General features: G+C 44.9%; 1 protein-coding gene across 1 annotated transcript in view; it reads right to left on the bottom strand.

Moving 5' to 3' along the window:
* CACNG4 (calcium voltage-gated channel auxiliary subunit gamma 4) overlaps positions 1-18,995 on the bottom strand; it is a 65,585-nt gene that overhangs the window by 40,611 nt on the left and 5,979 nt on the right. Inside the window, exons 3-4 of the mRNA XM_035897707.1 lie at positions 18,336-18,408; positions 14,731-14,819 (exon numbers count right to left, since the gene is read on the bottom strand). Of these exons, the coding sequence (XP_035753600.1) occupies positions 14,731-14,819; positions 18,336-18,408 (162 nt within the window). The remainder of the gene's footprint in view (positions 1-14,730; positions 14,820-18,335; positions 18,409-18,995) is intronic.

Below are 18,995 nucleotides of genomic sequence, written 5' to 3'. Positions count from 1 at the left end.
AGCGGCGGGGGCGGAGGTGCGAGCGTCTGGGGTCCGGCTCCCCACCCCGCGCACGCCACAGCCCGGCCAGAATTTGGCCCCTCGGGAAGGTGCTGCCCACCTGAGGGGTGCGGAGCTCGGCACCTCCACTGCTGTCCCTCGGGCGGGTTACGCACACCTTCCTTCTGCCGCACAGAAACCCCCCTAGAAATGGTGCCAAACAGTGGGGAAAAAGTGTTGCAGTCCCAAGGAGGGTGCCCACATCGCTGGGGAGCCACAGCAGAGCGAACGGGGCGGGGGGGTTTGGCCATGGTTTCCTCCTGCAGCCTCACTCCTCAATTACTTACGCAAGGAGGTTGTAGGCAAGTATTTGGGTTGCTGGTTTTCTCCTGTTTGGAAGGGGCTGGAGAGAATCCGGCACCCGAAAATATTTTCCTTTGGAGAACCAAGGGGAGAAATATCGACACCATTTTTTATCGTGTTACCCTGCCTTCCACCCCTGACTCTCATCACTGCGAGTTGACACGTCGGTCCTGCCTCCACCTCATCCGAGTGACAAGGCAGATGAATGGGAAGCCTTCCTGATCAGCTAATGCATTTGTGTGGAGGGAACGTGGCAGCACACCAGTTTTATGTATATGAATTAGGGAGTGGGAGGACAAGAGCTACAAACCTCGAGAAATACAGCGCTCTTCCCGAGCGGTGCGTGGATGGCTGCAGGTGCTCGTGTGACTCCGCTGCTCAGCATACCAGCGCAGAGACGCTTGTCAGCTGCTCATCCTTTTCACAAAAACTGGGAAAGAAAATAGCAAATACAAGTTAAAAGCCGGTCTTTATTTCACAGAGACCTCGGCGAATTGCTCAGACTGAAGCCTATGAAGAGTAGAAGAGCTCCAAAGTTAGATGCTTGGCTTAAGCATGCAAATTATGCTTTTCGGTTGTAGTTTGTAGGTCTATCAGTGCCTTTGCAAAAATCACCTTCTAAATGAATGTCTCCATTAGGGAGAGAAGAATGAAGTCAGGTAAACTCAAAAGCAGAGTGAAGCTTCCTTCGGAAAAACTGGATCGAGCATTTAAGTTTAATGAGGTTCAACAAACTTCTCATTTAAAATATATGTTTGTACCTCTGGGCTTTGGGGGTTTGGACAGAGTGGGAAAATGAGATACTGAAACAGCAGGAGAGAAGCTATTTCCATAGCTTTTTAAACCTATCGAGCCTTAATTAATATTATTTATTTGTATTGCTGTATTGCCTGAGAGAGCTGCTTACGGCTGGCTCTCCACAGCACGGAGCAGGGGAAGGCTGGGTGGGCTGTGAGCAGGGCAGGTTCCCGCTCAGCACAGAAATATCCTCCTAAAGTGCTCCCAGGCCAGACCTGCAGCAAGAGAGGGGGTGACCGGCAGTCGGTCTGGTGGGTTCTCAGCAGCCTCCACCAGCAGAAAGGGGACACACAACTGCAGGGTTTTCCATGGGCTGGGAGCCGCAGCCCTGCGGCAGCCCTCCCGTGCAGCCCTATTGATTCTGTAAAGTAACAGGACATTAACAGAATTTGTTAATAAAAATCTCTTGCTCCTCTTCCTCCCCCTGCATTTTTGCAAAGAAAACATCTGCTTCTGTTTCTGCTGCCCTGTGAGAAATAACTCGGGCTCCTAAAGGGTTACAGAGAAGCATCCAAGGCAGACAATCATTTTCTGCCCAAGCTATCTCCTTTAGTTTAAAAATGTTCTCTATTCTTTTGAAATGCATGAAGTAGATTGTGGGAGAGCTAATATTATATTCCACTACTGAAAGCTGGTGGAGTATTTTACATTGATGTCTGGCTCTAGTGATTTTCTAAGGATTTTGAATTCATTAAATCCAACCATTGAATAATCTCCATTCGTGGCGGAAGGAAGGCAAAAGTGCTTATGCTCCTCAATAGCAAAAACGCGTGTAGTCTTTTCTTAAATGCGAAAGCTATCTGACCCACTGTATGTCGTAAAGGTTGCCCACCATGTAACCTTTGATTTGCAGACTTTGCTTATAATACAGCCTTATAATGCTGCCGTTGAATGTAGCAGGGAGGCAGCCTTGGCAGGGTGTTTTGCGATGCAGCAGCATCCTCCGTTCTCAAGCAGAATTAGGACCCGATTGTACCAAGCTCAGACTGAAGCTCCCGACAACGGGAAGTAAACTTGAAAGAGAATTGTTTTGGTTCCTTGATGTTGATGTTCAAAGCTTTAAATGAAATCTGGGGCCTGATCATTTTATTTCTGAACTGAATAACAGTTACTTTGGAGATGAAACTTTGGCTTTAACTGAATTCAGTGAGAGCTGTCACTAATAAAATCCTGCCCCAGAGACACCACCGGTATCAGAAGAAAACTGCAAGATGTTACCATTTGGCATTACTGCTTCTGCTGCTAAGTGTCAAACACATTGACTTTTAATAGATTAGGCTTTTTTTTTTTTTTTAAATCTATCATCTAGAAAAATAACACTAGAATTTCACTAAAAGAAACTTTCAAAAATTGCTCAAGAAAAACTCAAGAGAGTTCTTTCTCAGACTGAAAATAATCTCTTCAGTTAAATAGAGCTTTTGATGTAGATACAACCTAACCATCATCAAAGCCTGGAACAGATATTTCATCTTCCCTTGTCCTTTCTCAGCTTTTAACTCTATGCTTGTGAGAATGGATTTTAGCAACTAGGAATGTCCTAAAGCTATAAGGACATCTGTATAATTGACTATTGTCATCTCCTATGGGTCTTGGTATCTTTCCTATCTAATTTGATGCTGATATCAGGAAAAAAAAAATCCTTAATAATTTCCTTTAGATTATGGTGCGTATGAAGAACTGGAGAAATGTTCCACACATTTTGTGCAGCGTCAGATAATCTGCTTTTATATACAGGGCAGTGGTGGGATTCGACTCAACTCAGCAGATTAGCAGCAGAGCTCCACAAGCGCAGAGCTCTCCAGCCTGAGAAAAGAACCTTGCAAGAATATGGGACGTGGAAGAAGGTAGCAGTTATGCCACAGGTGTATTTAAGGAGGAGTAATATTAAAGTTTTCCATGGAACTATGCTTTCATATACCTTGGATCAGACATTGCAGGTTAGTGTGATACCTACTGAATTACATTAGGAGACCTTTGCAGACCTGGATCCAAATGACTTGCCAAGCTTATAAATTCCATGGCAAAACAAAGGCTGAATTCACTTCTCCTGACCCACCAACCCACCTATCTTCCATTATCATTCACCATATATTGCAAGGACATAGGTCTTTCACCTCTGAGGAGCCCCCTCTCCATGTGGAGGGTCTGCTTCCTCCAGCAGGGGAAGGTTGGCAAAGAAGTCACCCTCACATTTCAGAGAGCTGAGTCTAGAAAAAGGGGAACTTGAATTTTGTTTGAGGAGTTATAGGGCTGAATTTCTTTTTTAGTCCTATAAAAGGTCATCTGAAGGCAGCATGAATAGGTTCAGGCTGTCCTTCAGAGCTGAAGAAACGGTCATCTTAAAGGAAAAATATTGTCGTTCCCTTGCCACTTGAGAGACAACAGCTTGGCCTCGATTCTATTATTCCTTTTAATATATTAAATATTCTTTGGCTTAGTCATGGGAAGCAAAGCAACACAACTGCTTTCTAATAAATAAAATGTGCTCAGAAGCAACTCTGAAGCTTTCCAGATAACTGCATTTTGAGTTTGCCAGGAAGCCAGATGCTGCTATTGGAAAAGTAGCTGCTACGGTTTGTCATCTGAGCCTAGAAATTGGTACCCAAGAATGATATGATGAGACAGACTCGATGATAGCACTGCTCTTTCTATAAATAATTTGAAGAAAACATTTTTTCATTTCAAAAAAAAGTCTCTTTTGCTAGAGACTTGCACAGCAAACCAGAAAATTAAAAAGGATGGGCATGCTGTGTTTGAATGGGGCCATCAAAAGAACACGATGTACACGATTTATAGAAGACTGTATAGCAGCTCTCACATTTCACACTACATAGGCTGTATTTTTCCCATAATACCAATAGTTACGAAACTCATTATCGTTCTGACAATGGCAAAATGGAATATTACTCCTTTACTTGCTTGATCATGTCAAATGTCAAAGCAAATTATGAATGCTTGTCCTTCAAATACTCATCCCTCCTGGTAAGATATTAAATATCAATAGCGTTCACATTCAGCTACAGAATGAACTAATATTGCACACCTCCCACAGATCTAAAGTTCACTGTGCCCGTTACCTGCCACGTGATTTCATCTCTCAAGTCCTACTCTTGTCCGTGTCCGAATACCTGGGCAATTCACTGCAGTGCTAAATGCCACGTTGAAGATTATCTGGAGCATGAGTTAAAACCGTGAGTGGGGTTAGTCAGGAGTTTAAAGTGTTAAAATGGGAAGTGGGAGAAAGAACAAGGGGTTAATAGGACTAGAGCCTTGATTTCGCATCACAGTTCAACGGGTTAGCGAGGCAGTGTCCCAGTGAGCTGCTATGGGGTGTTTTGCAGTGAAAAAACTCTTCATCTTTTTGACAGTGGAGAAACGGGTGTGCTGACCGAGGCCTCATCCAGACAAGGCACTGCTGGAATGAGCTGCGTTTGTTCTCAGGGCAGCATCCAGAGGGAAATACAAATTCTCTTTGGGAATACAGTGGGGAATACAGAGCAATTGGGGGGGGAGGAAGGAGAAAAAAAAAAAAAAAAAAGCCTGTGAGGTTTTCTCATTCCACCCATTATCAGTCAGTTCTAAGGAATAATTATGCACCTGTAAACAGCCCAGCAACAGGCTAGTTACGCTGTACGAGCAAACAGCCACACTGCTACTCCACACACCGTACACGAACTTCAGACAGACTAAAAGATGAAACAGGGTGTCACCGTGAGGGATTGCGCTGCTGAGGGCTCTCTCCAAGCCCACGCGTGCGCGCGTGCATCCTGCTGATCGCTGCCAGGGCTCCCAAGCACCGACTCCTCATCGCTCCACACACAAAGCAACATTGGTCTCTTTAGTGTCCTTTAAAAGAAAAAAAAAAAAAAAAAAAAGAATTCCTGTTTCGAACAAATGCTCCTTCTCGGAGCTCAGGGAGAAGGTGCTGTAGCGCGGCGATGCTCGCTGAAGTCACATGAAGTGTAAAATGAGGCAATCTGTCGGGAAGGTTATTGCCTCTGAGATACTGCATCCCCCGCACGCCCAGAGGATGGAAGAGAATTACCCCTGGCTGGTGGCAGGGAAATTGCTCGCCGCGTTCCGATTGCATTTTAACCTGCAAAGAAGGGCTTCGGTGGGAACATGTTCGGAGGTGGAGTGAGTGAAACAGGTTTTTAGGATAAGCCTTAAATACTTAAATCAATCATGATAACTTGCTGCACTGAATTTATCTCCTAAGCTGCCTAAAGTAAATTCCTCAGATCTGTCTGAATAATTCTGAGCTGATAATGCAGCATTCGGCAGGAAGGCTGTTCCCCAGTGAAAGGATTTTCTCATTCACATTTCAGCCGATTATTCACCGGTGAGATGGTCTTCTGGGAGCACACCCCGGCAGCTTGCTTGGAAAAGTTTTATAAACATTCGGTTTGCTAAGAAAGGGAATCGGAAGGTAAAATTAAAGCTAGCCATTACTTCTGAGAGGCCAGTGATAGAACGAGCATCCAAACCAAGGTTTATCTGATCTTCCCTGTGCTCCGATTCTTTTTCTTTCTACGCAGGAGACCAGGAAACCCTTTTAGATCAGCCTGCTGCGACAGCTGGAACCGCAGCCTCCGGTGCTCAGCACAAGTTGCCAAAAGCACGCTCTTGATCAGGTGTTTGTAACGCTTAGGGATCCAAAGAGCTGTTTTTCCATAGAATCGCGCCCGAGAGATGGGTATTGAACCAAATGATCAAAGCTTTACGGTGAGACCCCTAACTCCACTGGACTGAGATTAGCTAAACTGAGAGGCTTTAAGCCTGTCTCTGCCAAGGATGCCCCATGTCATTGCTCTTCTCCCCGTTCAATGCGTTTAGGTGTTCAGGTAGAGACACCAACGAGCGAGGGGGAGGGGGCAGGTGAGAAACAGGGAAACCCAGAGGGAAGATTTGCCATTTTCTGCTTGTTGAGCAGAGCAGAACTTTAAACCCACTCCCCGTTCACGAGCTGGCTGAGGTGGAAGAGCCCGTGCACCTCTTTCCCATCTGGCAACCGTGTACGCGGAGTGGCAGAAAGCCCTTCCCACAGACTGTGATGTGATAGCAGCAGGGAGAAGGAGAGGAAGAAAAGCAGTAGCAATAATAACAAACCACCCTGACATAGTGTTTTAAATGAGCTGTAAATACGGCCAGCAGAATGCCATAAAACCTCGCCATACACCTTCTAGCGGAACCGTAATTTGTGCTATGACTTTTTAAAGCTACACCAGTGTCTCAGTGAAGTATTTTGTTTGGGCTGAGTAAATGGCAAATGGTGTATTTATTGATTTTTATCTCTTCACACCTCAGATGCTGCCTGTCTGCTCAAGGCCAGGTCACAGCACACTTACTTATTCTGCAAACCATGGCTAAACCATAAACTCTTGGTGACAAAGACAGTATCTTTAACCACCATAAGGTCCCAAGGGTTTCCCTTTTCCCCACTGCTTTTTCCAAAGAGACCCAGTGGTGACCCTGGTGTAACATAGAGGAAAAGCTGGTAGGACCACTAACGCCTTACATCCTATTAATGCCACGGATAAAACTGAACTTGGTACAGTTTAAGCTGAAGTTTCTACACTCAATGTGGTGATTAAGTACATCGAGCTGGTAACATCTGCAGGTTACGTTTAAATGCTTCTCCCATGGTGGTGTGGATTTTTTTTTTTGGTGGTGGGGGAATAGCTCTACAATAGACATTTAGCAGCAAACTGTAAATGCAGAAAATTTTGTAACAGGGCTTTTGGGATCAGCCAGCCTACTGCAAATGTTAACCAAATCAAAAGCAACGCAAAAGAAAAACCTCAAAGCCCTTGTACTTGAAATTGTCAAAAAGTAAGTCAGAAACACCCTGAAAGAATAAGATCACAAACCAACTTGACCTCCTCTGTTCGCCCACCAAGAAACTCTTCTCAGAAGGATGATTAGAAGGACATGGAAGATATTAGCAAGATTCTGGATAGTCTGGTGGGACTTTGCAGTCATTCAGTGGTCTTTGTGCTGAGGTGGGCAGTACCAGTGCCACCTGCATCCCTGCCACGGTGGACGGGGTTTGCCGAGGAACCCAGCCAAATGCTTCCCTTATCCCATGAGCTGATGACTTCTCATCAGTTTGGGAAGCACAGGAGTAGCTAGGGGTTATCTGAGGAGACAGAGGACACCAGAGACTCATCCCCATGGTGGAGCGAGCAAACCCAGGTGCTTCCAGGCCCTGAGCTCCTGCTTTAGTTTCCCCTTCCAGGGTATGTGCAAGGGCAATGCTAGGCTGTACCCACCAAAGCTCACGGCACCTGGTCGGTGCTGCACTGGCCCAACGCTGCTCGCCAGGGCTGTTAAAGAGCATCCAGGAAAAAGGAGGTTTTGCCCAAGAGAGCTCAAGTCTCATCGGCTCGAAAGAAAAACAGCTTTTGGAGAAAGATGAGAAATTGCAGCAGCCAGAGTTGTGAAAAGCCTTGACAAAATATTTAACAGGGAGAGAAAGAGAACGCTTGCCAATTGCTAGAGCCTTCCTAATTCAGGTTATTAGATGGTTACTGCCACTACTATTAAAAAGACACTATTTTCTGAGTGATCTGCACAAAGAAAGGCTGGAACACACCTACAGGCTTTCCATGTGCTTTTAGCTCTGCTAATGGAGAAAAAATCCTCTCGTATGAGACTCAATTGAATAATTATTCAATTCAATTAACAAATAAGTAATGTGCTATTTTGTGATGCATCCAGCAAATACATGCCTAGGAAATTCAATAGATAAATCTCTAAAGACTCTTTTAGGTTCACCACACGTATGTTGATCCAACTGGATTTATTTTTTTTAATCTATGAGGAAGCCATTAAAGAATGAGGCTCAGGTTTAAAAAAAAAACCTGAAAGGAATTAGCTTTCTGTTGAGCTCCACGTAACGATGGTACCATGTGAGTAATTCTACTACAATTTACTTAGTAGAATGAAAAATAACAACAGCTATTATGGTTGTAAATAACCTCTTTTCTCATAGCAGCGACCCATTACAAGGTCAACATCTACCAACAAACTTCATGGTTAGGCTTGTTAAAACTGTCCTGTTGAGGTTTTCTTTTTTGAAAGAAAACCATGCTTTCAACCGATTTTTTTTTTTTTTTTTTTTTTTTAAGCAGAAAGTCCCTGCTTTTCTTGAAATGTGTGCATGTTCTCACAGGGAACTTGGAGATCCAAAATATGAACATCTGATCCTTCCCCACCCTATCCTTCCTCAAGTCCCCCTTTTTTTTTTTTTTTTTCATTATTCAGGTGACTGATTCTAGCAAAAATGTTTTTGCCTTTTTACCAGAATTTTTACATTTTTCACAGGAAAGTGTTCCAGTAAGATCCCTATTAATACACTGGTTTCTAGGTAGCAAGGAAAAAAACTCTACAGCTTCTCTACTGAAAATGCTGGCAGATGTTGACTTTTTACCCATAACTGTAATGCCTCTATAAAAAGGAGCATTCCAGTCTTACAAGCATTAAAATGGAAAATAAATAGAAGTGACGAATATGGCATGCTGAAGATTACACGGGAGGGACCAGAAATTCAAATCCCCTCTCAGAGGGGACATTGGAGGGATAATGAGAAGATGCAGAAGCTTTTCAATCTCCAAAATCAGTCTGTCATGGAACATCGAGGCAGGCAAACCGAACGGGGCGGCATGGGCGGAAAGGATTATTTAACGAGCATTGGCTGATGCGAGACACCCACAGACACCCCAGACTGCCGCCTTGCAAAAGAAAGTGCCAGAAACCATTTCTATTTGCTATAAACTAATTATGTGTTGGGGATTTTCTTCTTCTTTAGACAAACTGTACAGGTTTATTTACAGATCCTTGCATGTTTGCAGCCTCGTGGAGGTGGGAGAGGGTGCACGGGTTCCCTGGACGGCAGCCGTGGTGCTGCAAGATGCCAGAGGGCACTGGACGATGCCCACTTTATTAGAGGGTCTTAAATGTAGGCAAATACCAGACAGACCTCATGGGTTTTAGGAATGGGCTAGCCTGAGCAGTCCAGAACCGTCGTCCCAAGCTGATGCTTTAAAGGCCACTGAAAATACCGCACAGGCAGCGGGCTGGGGACATACAGGCTTTTGCCATCCTGCAAGAGCATCCCGGTGCCACAAGGTATGGGGACAGGTTGTGGGGACCACAGGGGCTCCCTCTGTCTTCAGATGGGCAGGAGGCTAAAGGCAGGAGATTCTGGTTGCTAAACATCTAAGCAAAACCACCTTAATTACTGTATAGGGATCTGTCTTGCTGAGAATAAGAGAACAGCCAGGTCCTGGCTGCACACGTGTGTTCCTACCTTCTCTGGGCTCGAGCCTGCAGGGTACCAGGTTTTTTCCCCACTTCTGTAGCACAGCCAGCACTTGTTCCCACAATCCCAACCCAGGGCTGGAGAAGAAACGGCCTCCTGCTTGACAGGCAGAAAGAAAGGTGAGATGGATTCTAGTCGGTTGCTAACAGCTTGCAGTAATTTGCACTGTTGTAATTCCAGCAGTTGGGATAGCCAGAAAAATATATTTAATATTTAATTTTTTCTTCTTTTTTTTCCCCCCCAAGACATTTTTCCCCTCAGTGGGGGAGAGCGCTAACAATGACTTCAATAGCAGAATGAAATTTAAAGCCCAGATCTTTCCAATTCTGCCGATTCTTTCAAGCTGTTCCAATCCCCTTTATGTACTTTCTGCATACACACATCCGTCTTCTTCAAAGCCTTAACCATCTCTGACACAACTGACCTTTCCATCCAAGCGCAATGGTTAGATGCGAAGAAAAAAAATAAAACCCTTTACCTACAGCAAGTAACTCTTTGTTTTGCCAGGCCCACGCCTGAAAATTTTGCTGCTGCAGGAAGTAAACCGGTGAGCAGCCTTTCCTTCTCTTTTGAAAAATGGAACTGTCATCGCTCCGAGAGAAATAACAGCTTATCTTTATTTTGTCAGACATGACTGCTAGTTATTACAGTCGTCTTAAGAAAATGCTGCAAGAAGAATTACGATACTATTGTCACAGAAATGTCAAGAGTTCAGAAATTAATTTGACAAGATCTAGGAGAGCTCAGGTATCTAATTAAACTTTCTGTGACGGTTATGTTGTGTAAATACTGGAAACCTATTACAACGAAGAATCAGGTAAAACTAGTTTCCATATTCAATTAATAGATGTTACACCCATTCAACAGCCATTTTGATTGCCATTAGAGCCATTCAATTCATGCCAGTAAATATAACTTCACCTATTCATGCACACAAAGTTCATCAATTTTTAACTAAAGTATCTGACAGGCTTACTATGTTTGGTAATACTACGATACATATGGATGGAGTTTATATAAACGCCCCTCTCCTCCACTTATGTGAATGAGACCATACATTGCCCCATGACAGAGCACACGCAGCTCTGTCGTTGGAGGTTTTAGAATAATTTCTGTAGGAAAAACTTATTCCATAGATGAAGAGAATTTAGGCTAAGAGGAATTCTGGCTAATAGAGTCTGACCTCAACAGGCTATAATGCAGGTTGGCTTTGCACTCAGTAATATTTGCATCAAGCCCATCTCTCATAGCTGTGCTAAATCATATCAATTCATCATTTAAAGAAGCCACTACAGCCATTGGTAAATTGTTTTAATAATTAATTATTAGCAGTATAAGAAGGATGTGATTATCCCCAGCCCGAGTCTCCAGGGGCACTGTCAGCCTGTGGATTATGCTACTGCTGCAACTCCTATCCAAAGCCATCAGTTTAATGAAATATGAGAAACATCTGCGAAACCAAAAGGTGTTGGCTCTGGTTAGCCCACAGCTGGATATTAGAGTTGCCAGTCTAGGCTTAGACAGCAGGTAAACAGAGTTCAGGTGTAAAACACAGCACCACCGCTGCACACCCAGGCAGCCCACACTGCCACCACTGTGCCACAGTAGCCACAAAGGAGCTGGCACGAGCCCACTCTCATTTGCCTCTTGCCCCCCAGTATTGCTCTGCAGCAGGGTTGGTCTTATCAGCCGAGGATGGGGAGGCTGCACATCCCCAGGGGTCAGTACCAGTTGGTGTGTGGTTGCTAAGCAAGTTCATCAATACCAATTAATCCCGGAGGTGACATCTCCTGCACAGGAGCGTGGCCAGGAGGTGCGCATTCTGCAGCTGGAGGATGTGATTAATAACCACAGCTTCAGCAGCTAAGGTGGCCAGTGCTTCCACCAGCACCAAGAATTCAAGTGGAAAGTCACCGGGCCAGCTCCTTGATGCCACAGACCTGCACAGTCATCTTCAGTGGACGCGGAGGAGCTAAATTTAAGGAATAACACTCAGAAGCTGCTCAGTACACGAAGTGTTTTGGTTTCACAGAGCGCACTAAAAAAATACCATAAATCAGTTGTTTCCATTATTTGCTGCAATTTCTCTAACGGATCATTCATCTTCTTAGCACTGGGGCTGGCTAGGAAGGAAAAGGAGCATTTGCCATTAAAGGTTTTGAAAAGAACTCCAATAATTTCTTTCAATTCTCCTCCCAAATTATTTTCTGATGCAAAGACATGAAAATTACTGGTTGAATTTCAAGTTCATTTTGTTCTTTGATTGCTGAACAAAGCTTATTTTTCAACTGGCATTTTGTCTCCTTCTGCACCCTCAGTTCTTACCCCCACCATCTTTTTCCAGCTCTTTTCCTTACCCAGTTAAGCTCTGTTTTCAGATTGCTTGGCAGAAAACACATCCGAGGGCAGTTACCTCTGGAGGTCCTTTGGGGCCAGCAGTCACCTCTGCTCCGGTGACCAAAGGGGAAATGTGCATCCCTCCAGCCATATCCCTGGAGGAGAGGCAACATGCCACAACCTCCATCACAAAAATCAATGAGCCTTACCCTGCGTGCTCACACTGAGGGCGCAGGAACGACGTTTGTAGCTGAGTAAGGGGATGGTGCAGCCCAGTAAAATGATCTGAGACTAAGAAAAAAACGTAGAAAGAAGAAAACAGTCATTTTTATTTTTTAAAAAAAAAAAAAAAGGATTTTGCAATGATTAAAAAAGGAAAAACTGAAGCCCCTACCAGCACAATTTGTTCTGGAGGCAGAATAGGACAACATCAAATCCCATAAGCAATTTGCAGCGCTCTCTGACCGAGCGTGGCCTGGCAAAATAACTCCCTGCTTCACTTAAAGCGGCATCTCCGTTCCTGGGTAACCCTCAAATCCACGGTGAGCATTGAATAAGAAAACAACGAGTTGTTGCTTTCCTTCCCCTTCCCAACACTCACTCTGCATTAGGCTCCATCATTTCACAACTCGCTGGATGTAACACGATGTGGCAGAACGTACCCTGATCCAGAAGTGAACCCTGATGCGATGCAGAATGGATGCCTTGGACCGAAGCGGCTCCTTCCTTGCCTTCCCTACCTTTGATCCACATTTTCTGCTTGTGACAGGCTGTTAAATAAATATCAGTGACAAGGCTTAGTACGCGTTTGTTTTTCTGCAGCTTGCTTTCTTTTTGTTCAGCTCTCCAAGCTGAGTGTCTTGTTGACAAATAGACAAACTCCATTACCAATTAATGATTTTAGCCTGGTGTCCTCTACTCGCTTTACTCCCCAGTGCCAGTTCTACACATTAGCCTGGGTAACATTCAAAGATAATTGTGTTTTGTTTATTTGTTTTGGGGAGTAACAGCAATCAGACAGGCAAATCCCAGGCCTTACCAAAGCTGCAATTATGTTTTCAAGTGTAGCCTGCTCCGAGAGGAGCCACTGAAGCACAAGCTGCATTTGCTCAAGGTGAAACCTCACTTTCCTTCTTTCACTCTTAATTTCTTTTTTCTTTTCCAAGAAAAGGACTTTCTTCTTAGCACCCAGGGCTTTTTGCAGGCTTTGCACACCCAGGGGCAGGATTTCTGCAGACTCTTAATTTCTTTCGTCACTTTTTAAAGCCCACCCTTATTGCATACTGCAATTAATTGAAAGTGAGAAGTCATTCTTGGTAATGTGTGTCAGCCCCAGCACACATATGTGTGACCCTGACCACGTATTTGTGCAGAGACCTATTTCAATGTTTCTTTAAACATTTCATGAATATTTTCAAGAGAGGTCACTGACTTTGGGTACCTCCATTCCCAACACAGCTGAAGAAACGTGATTTTTTGAAGATTGGGTACTTGGAACCTTTGCAAACAGGAAACCCAGAAATCTGATACCCTTAGGAATCCAGGTAAATCAAGTCCCTGCAAGTCCTCTGTGGAAGAAAAACATTTGATTAGCACTAAGCGTAGGTCCAGCTTCAACACGTTAACATGGCTGCAAAAGAATGAGCAAGGGGTGAGCTTAATTCAGCCTCAGTTTTCTGCTTCCAGGGATGTAAAGTCTTGCTGAACAGCCGTGACCATGCTGCATGTCAACTGACGAGACACAGTTGGCAACACACATTAGCATCTTCCGCTCTGATAATTAGTTTAGTGAAAAATTATTGCGTTATCTGTTTGGTTTCACTGGAGACCAATTGCAGTCTTAAAAAAAGAGAAAAGCTCACATTAGGTGCTTTTAATAATACAATAAACTCCATAGCGTTTCCAAACAAGATTTAAAACCCATTCGGCACGTGAGTAATTAGCACAAGTCAGGTTGGAGGCCATGTGCATTATTTAGTAATGAAATTAAATTTGCTTAGAAAGAAAGAAAGAAGCCCATTAAAATCCACAAAAATGCATAAGTGTCAAGGCAAGGTATTTAAAGCATACCGCAACAGAACTGCTAACACTGCACTAGGATGAGTTCAGATTTTAGCAAACGTGCCCCCAGTCTTGCGGTCAACGACGGAGGTTTAGGTCCAGCCATGCAAGGAGAAGCGATGCTAGCAGAGCCATATTGCACAGCAGGTGTTCATCTCGCAGACGGGTTGAAATCAATTAGCAGCACTGACTGCTGTACCACTGGGCAAGAAGTCCAAGATCCTCCAAATTACCCTCAGATTGTCCATATTTGCTTCCCAAAGAGCCACTGGAGATAGTTTTCCCGATACTGAAAGCCCTTCCCCTCCAAGAGCAGCTTGTCTTTTTTTCCAGGAATGTGACACAAAGCTGTATTTTCTTGCATGCTGTAATTTTAATTATTTTTTGTGGCATGGGCAAATATACTTATCAGTGCAAAGGATTCAGAAAAAAATAGACTGTTCTTAACAACCCCCAGAAAAACTAGCAGAATGCATTTGACAGAACTTGCGCTCTGTAATGAAATTCCTACGAAGGCATTCAGTACTTAAAAACTAGGACAAATTATGCTGTAAGGAGCAGAATATGTAAACGTGGCAAGGAGCTTCATTTCATCTTCTGGCTTCAGAGGGGTTACTTCCAGTTGACAGCAGTGTAAACGAGACCAGAATAAGCCCCATGCCCACCAGCAGAAAGACAAAGCTGGCTTTGTATAAGAAAATATAGAAATATCCCTTAACCAGGGCCATGTGCAGGGTATTCTGAGAAAGGAGACGCAGTGTTTGCATCTCTGCCATGAGTACATCCAGACCCTCTCTTAGATGGCAGCTTAAGAAATGACAACAATTTTGGAGCCAAATTACCAGCTGACAAACACCCTAGCGACTCACCAGCTCATCCCCATGGTCCCATGTACCCCAGCATCCCCAGCACTAACAGGACCATGGTAATTTCCATAGTAGTCAGCCAGCAGTGACAACTGGAAAACAACAACAAAAAAAGAGAGAACAGAAGCAAGAAGTACGGCAGCCCACTTGACCCTGAGACTGGCGGCTCTGGGAAGAAGAAAGGGCAGAAGCTGATCTCTGGTGTAAGAGTAGGAGGTTTCCAAGTCCCCCTACAGACCCCTCTCCCATAAACATGCCTCTCCAGGTACCTTCTCAAGGCTCATGCTTTCATTTCAAGCCAGCAGCAGAGCTGGGAGTTAGAAGATGTACCTGGCTCTCCCCAACAGGGCTTACAGATAAGCACTTGCTGCAGTGCGATTTATGCTTCCAGGATTTGGACATATTTCTGCCTCCCTGGGGTAGCTGTCTGCTTTCAGAGCCAATTTCCCTCATGGAGCAGGGATCTCCACATCTTGTTTTTCTTCCCTTTTGCTTTCCATCCCTGCACATAGAGCAGGGACCGGGTGTTATATAGAGAAGAGCAGCGCTCCCCGCGCCGCACACCTTGATCCTGGAGCGGTTGCTGCCTGCACAAAACCATAGAACAGCTCTGGACTGATCTATTATTCAAGCAGCCCAAACAGCTCAGGCTGTTGGCTTCTTTATTTGCAGCCTACAGTCAATCAGACTTACTTCTCATTCAGTTGTGCCAGTGGATAACCCAGCGTTGGCTGGGACACCCCTCACGTAGCCCTTGCCAGACCAATCCCATGGGCAGGGCTGTGGCAAAGGGTTTGTGTATGCATTGCGGTGCCAGCCCAGCACCAACAGCTTTTGCTCCAAGTTCACAGCAACACACCCAGACACAGGGAATCTCTCATTGCAAGGTCTGCATAGAGCTTAAGCACAAGACAGCCTGACAGTCCTGAAAGAAGTCAGCGATCTAAGGAAAATGGGTTTGTAGGTGATGCAAAGCTCTCACAGATTCACTCTGAAGCTGCTGAGCCTCTTAAAGTCTTCAAAACCTATTTTCTCTTCTGGGGTCATGAAGGAGGCTGTGTTTCCTGGAAGGTGGCTTTGAGGGTTTTGAGACTCCAGGAAAGCCATGACATTAGCAAAGGTCCTGCCACAACCACTTGTAAAACCAGAAGATTGAGCTCTCTGTAGTGCATTCATTCTCCTTCCAGGCACTTGCCCTCATTTCTGAGCTGGCCACTGCAGTGAGGAGCCATCCCCACCGGTGATGCTGAACTCCACAGGCAGCTTTTGTGCTCGTTTGTTTAATTTTGACCCTTCAGGCAAGCTCTTCAAAGGCAACTTCATCTCAGGGGCCTTCTACTAATAATGTCAAGCTGGCAGCAGCTGGACTAGGCAATGCACGGCAAGGTGGGGAGGTCAGCACATCCCCCTAGCATCCCTTTGGCACGTTAAGTCAAAGTCTCATCTTCCATCCACCCCCTGGTTCCCTGCCGGCCCCAGGAAAAGCTCAGAACTCTGCCCAAGCTGGGGTGGTAAAACCTCAAGCTTTGGACCAGAAGTCATTACAGCCATAAAAGCATTTCACCATCTTAAGAGTTGGCCTGTTTTTCCTAGGAGCCAACCTGTTTGAGAGCTGTGGAAGTTTGACAAGAAGCGAGCACACAGCCTGAAAAAGCAGTTCTGCGTCAAGCACTTGCGCACCAGCAAGAGCCCTTTTCCCGGCAGCTGTCGTAATGAGTTCAGCCACCGCATAGCTAATGACCACCACACACCGAAACCCAACCGGAATCCTTGGCTGGGGAGAAAATGAGATGTTTCTGTCGTCATCGTTACTAAAACAGAGACCTGTGAAGGATTACTTGCATATTATGGCAAACTTCAATTGAAATGGGCCATTACTTGCCTCATTAATATTTCAAGTGCGTTTCAATGCACTACCACAAAAATATATCACTTGGAAACAAATTCAGGTAGAAGGAAAAAAACCCCGCAAAACAAATTTCATTAAATAATGAACACACGCTACACTAAGCCATCCTGAGATCCAGCCCAATAGTGTCAAAGACAAAAAATCCTGGTGGTGTTCTTATTTATAAGGCAAAGTTATCTATTCGTTTAGGGAAAAGTAATCATGCTCAGTTAGACACACCAGACAAGCATATGAAAAGAAAAATGGCTTTGAAGCTGCTCCTGATAGCAAGCCTAGACAGCTGGAGAAGAAAACTCTGCAATCCAGGCTTTTTTTTTATTATTTTTAAAGTATACATTAGAAAGCCTATTAAAGAAGCAGCATGAATTGGCAATTTTTTGTTGCATAACATTTTTGAATCTTTAAGAGGACATTAATGCAATACAGCTCATTTTGCCAGTACCCACACACCTCAGCTGAAAACAATTCCCAGCTAAAGGTGTTCCTTGTAAATTGGGTATTAGCAGGGAACTGAGTAGAAGATACACCCCTACCGCTGTCCTGTTGGTCTCTAGATGCAGCATGGCCTACCAATTTTCCAAAGATATGGGGTAGGAAAGTTATCCTTCATTTTAAAGTTTTGAACTACCAATAATTAGTCTAGCTTGGGTAGGGAAGGCTTGTTACTTACCTTTATTTGTTCATAATGTCAATGCACGTTATTAAGATTAATCATTGAAGAAATAAGGGTTTCGGTCAAAAACCTCCACCAGGGATCTCAAAGGATCCAGGTCTATGCTAGGCTCAAGGCTTTAATCTGAGTATGGACAAAGCCATAGATAAACAAAAGGAAAAAAAAAGTATCCTGATATGGAGAGAAAGCACAAGCAGAGTTTTCCATCATCACCTGGAAACATAAAAGTCCCTGTTCTGGGAGATGGCAGCTGGAGCCAAACCTGCCTGAAAATTGGATTTGCCCCAGATGTGATTTTTCAGTGCACGACCAACAGCTTAGCACTGCCACAGAGCCAAGGCAAAGAAACTGCTCCCTCCCTTCGTAAAGTCTGAAGAGACTTTTCTGAAGCTAGGGAATTAGTTTCTTGGGACACCCATTTTTTTTACCCTCTTTTCCTGTTAAAGCTACCATTTAGGGGGTGATGAGCAACATCAAGCTGCAGCCTGGCGATTAGGTGAATACCAAAAATCCCAACTGTAACAGGAGCTTTGCTGCAGCGGAAGACGGATAGAGGAATTAGCAGCGTGCGTTATCCACTCAGGGGTTTACCACCTTATTACAGTATTCTCTGGCTGAGAGTTGGAGGAACTCATTAATATTTTTAATCAAAGTATTCCTCACCAGGGCCATAATTATTTTCTCTGGCCCATCTCCTCCACCCTGCTCCTGCTTAGGGGGCAACATTGCTCATTTCAATCCACGCATGGTCTACATATACATATCACGAGAGCTTTATTTGTGAAGACAGGAATATAAAACCACAGCTTTTAAAGCTATCAGAAAACAGCTTTCACTTCACTTAAAGCCCTTCACATCAACAGCTCCCCTTCCTTCCCATCGGGCCCATGCCACCATCCAGCACAGAAAGGTCCCCAGCTGCCCAAACAAACCTGGACCTCACAGCGGCCAAGACCACCAGACACAGGGTTTGCTGGCCCCAGTTCAACCTTTTTTCTTTTTTTTCCCCCTAGGCAATAAGCTCACCTGCAGAGGCTCAAACTGCAGCCCCAGCAGGCTCCCCAGCGTACCAAGCAGGGCAAGAGACCTCTGCTGATGCCTGCAGAGGCTCCAGAGAAAAACCAGGTTTCAGAATAAGAGGAGGGAAATTCCAGGTGAAAAGCAGCAACGCTGGAGTGGAGAGGAAGACTCTTACCTGAGCTCCTGCCACCCTCCACCCAGCAAGGCAGGGCTGCCACAGCTCTGCCCAGCCAGAACAGGAACCCTCCACAGGTGCCTGGCTGGTCCCTGCAGACCTTTTATAGCCCCACCACCTCCCACCTCGTCAGCACAAATTAAAGGGGCCCAAACCCGCTGGAGCCTGAAAGCAAACCTGGCTGCCCATGGCTGGCAGGCAGCAAGCCAGGGGACCACGAGGTGAGGTTGCCAGCCCTCAGCAGGGACAAGCCCAGTCCTGTGAACAGGGCTGGGAGGACATAGTGAGGCACCTGCCTGTGCTGCCTTTGCTCTGCCCTTTCATAGAGTCACAGAATCGTTTAGATTGGAAAAGCCCTTTAAGATCATTCAAGACCAGGTTGGACAGGGCTCTGAGCAACCTGATCTAGTTAGTGGTGTCCCTGCTCACTGCAGGGGGCTTGGACTAGATGACCTCTAGGGGTCCTTTCCAACCCAAAACATTCTATGATT

This window comes from Egretta garzetta, unplaced genomic scaffold (genome assembly GCF_000687185.1).
Source record: "Egretta garzetta isolate BGI_Z169 unplaced genomic scaffold, ASM68718v1 scaffold787, whole genome shotgun sequence".
NCBI lineage: Eukaryota > Metazoa > Chordata > Aves > Pelecaniformes > Ardeidae > Egretta > Egretta garzetta.
Note: the sequence above shows the minus strand (reverse complement) of the source record. Positions and strands in the feature narration are given on the sequence as shown.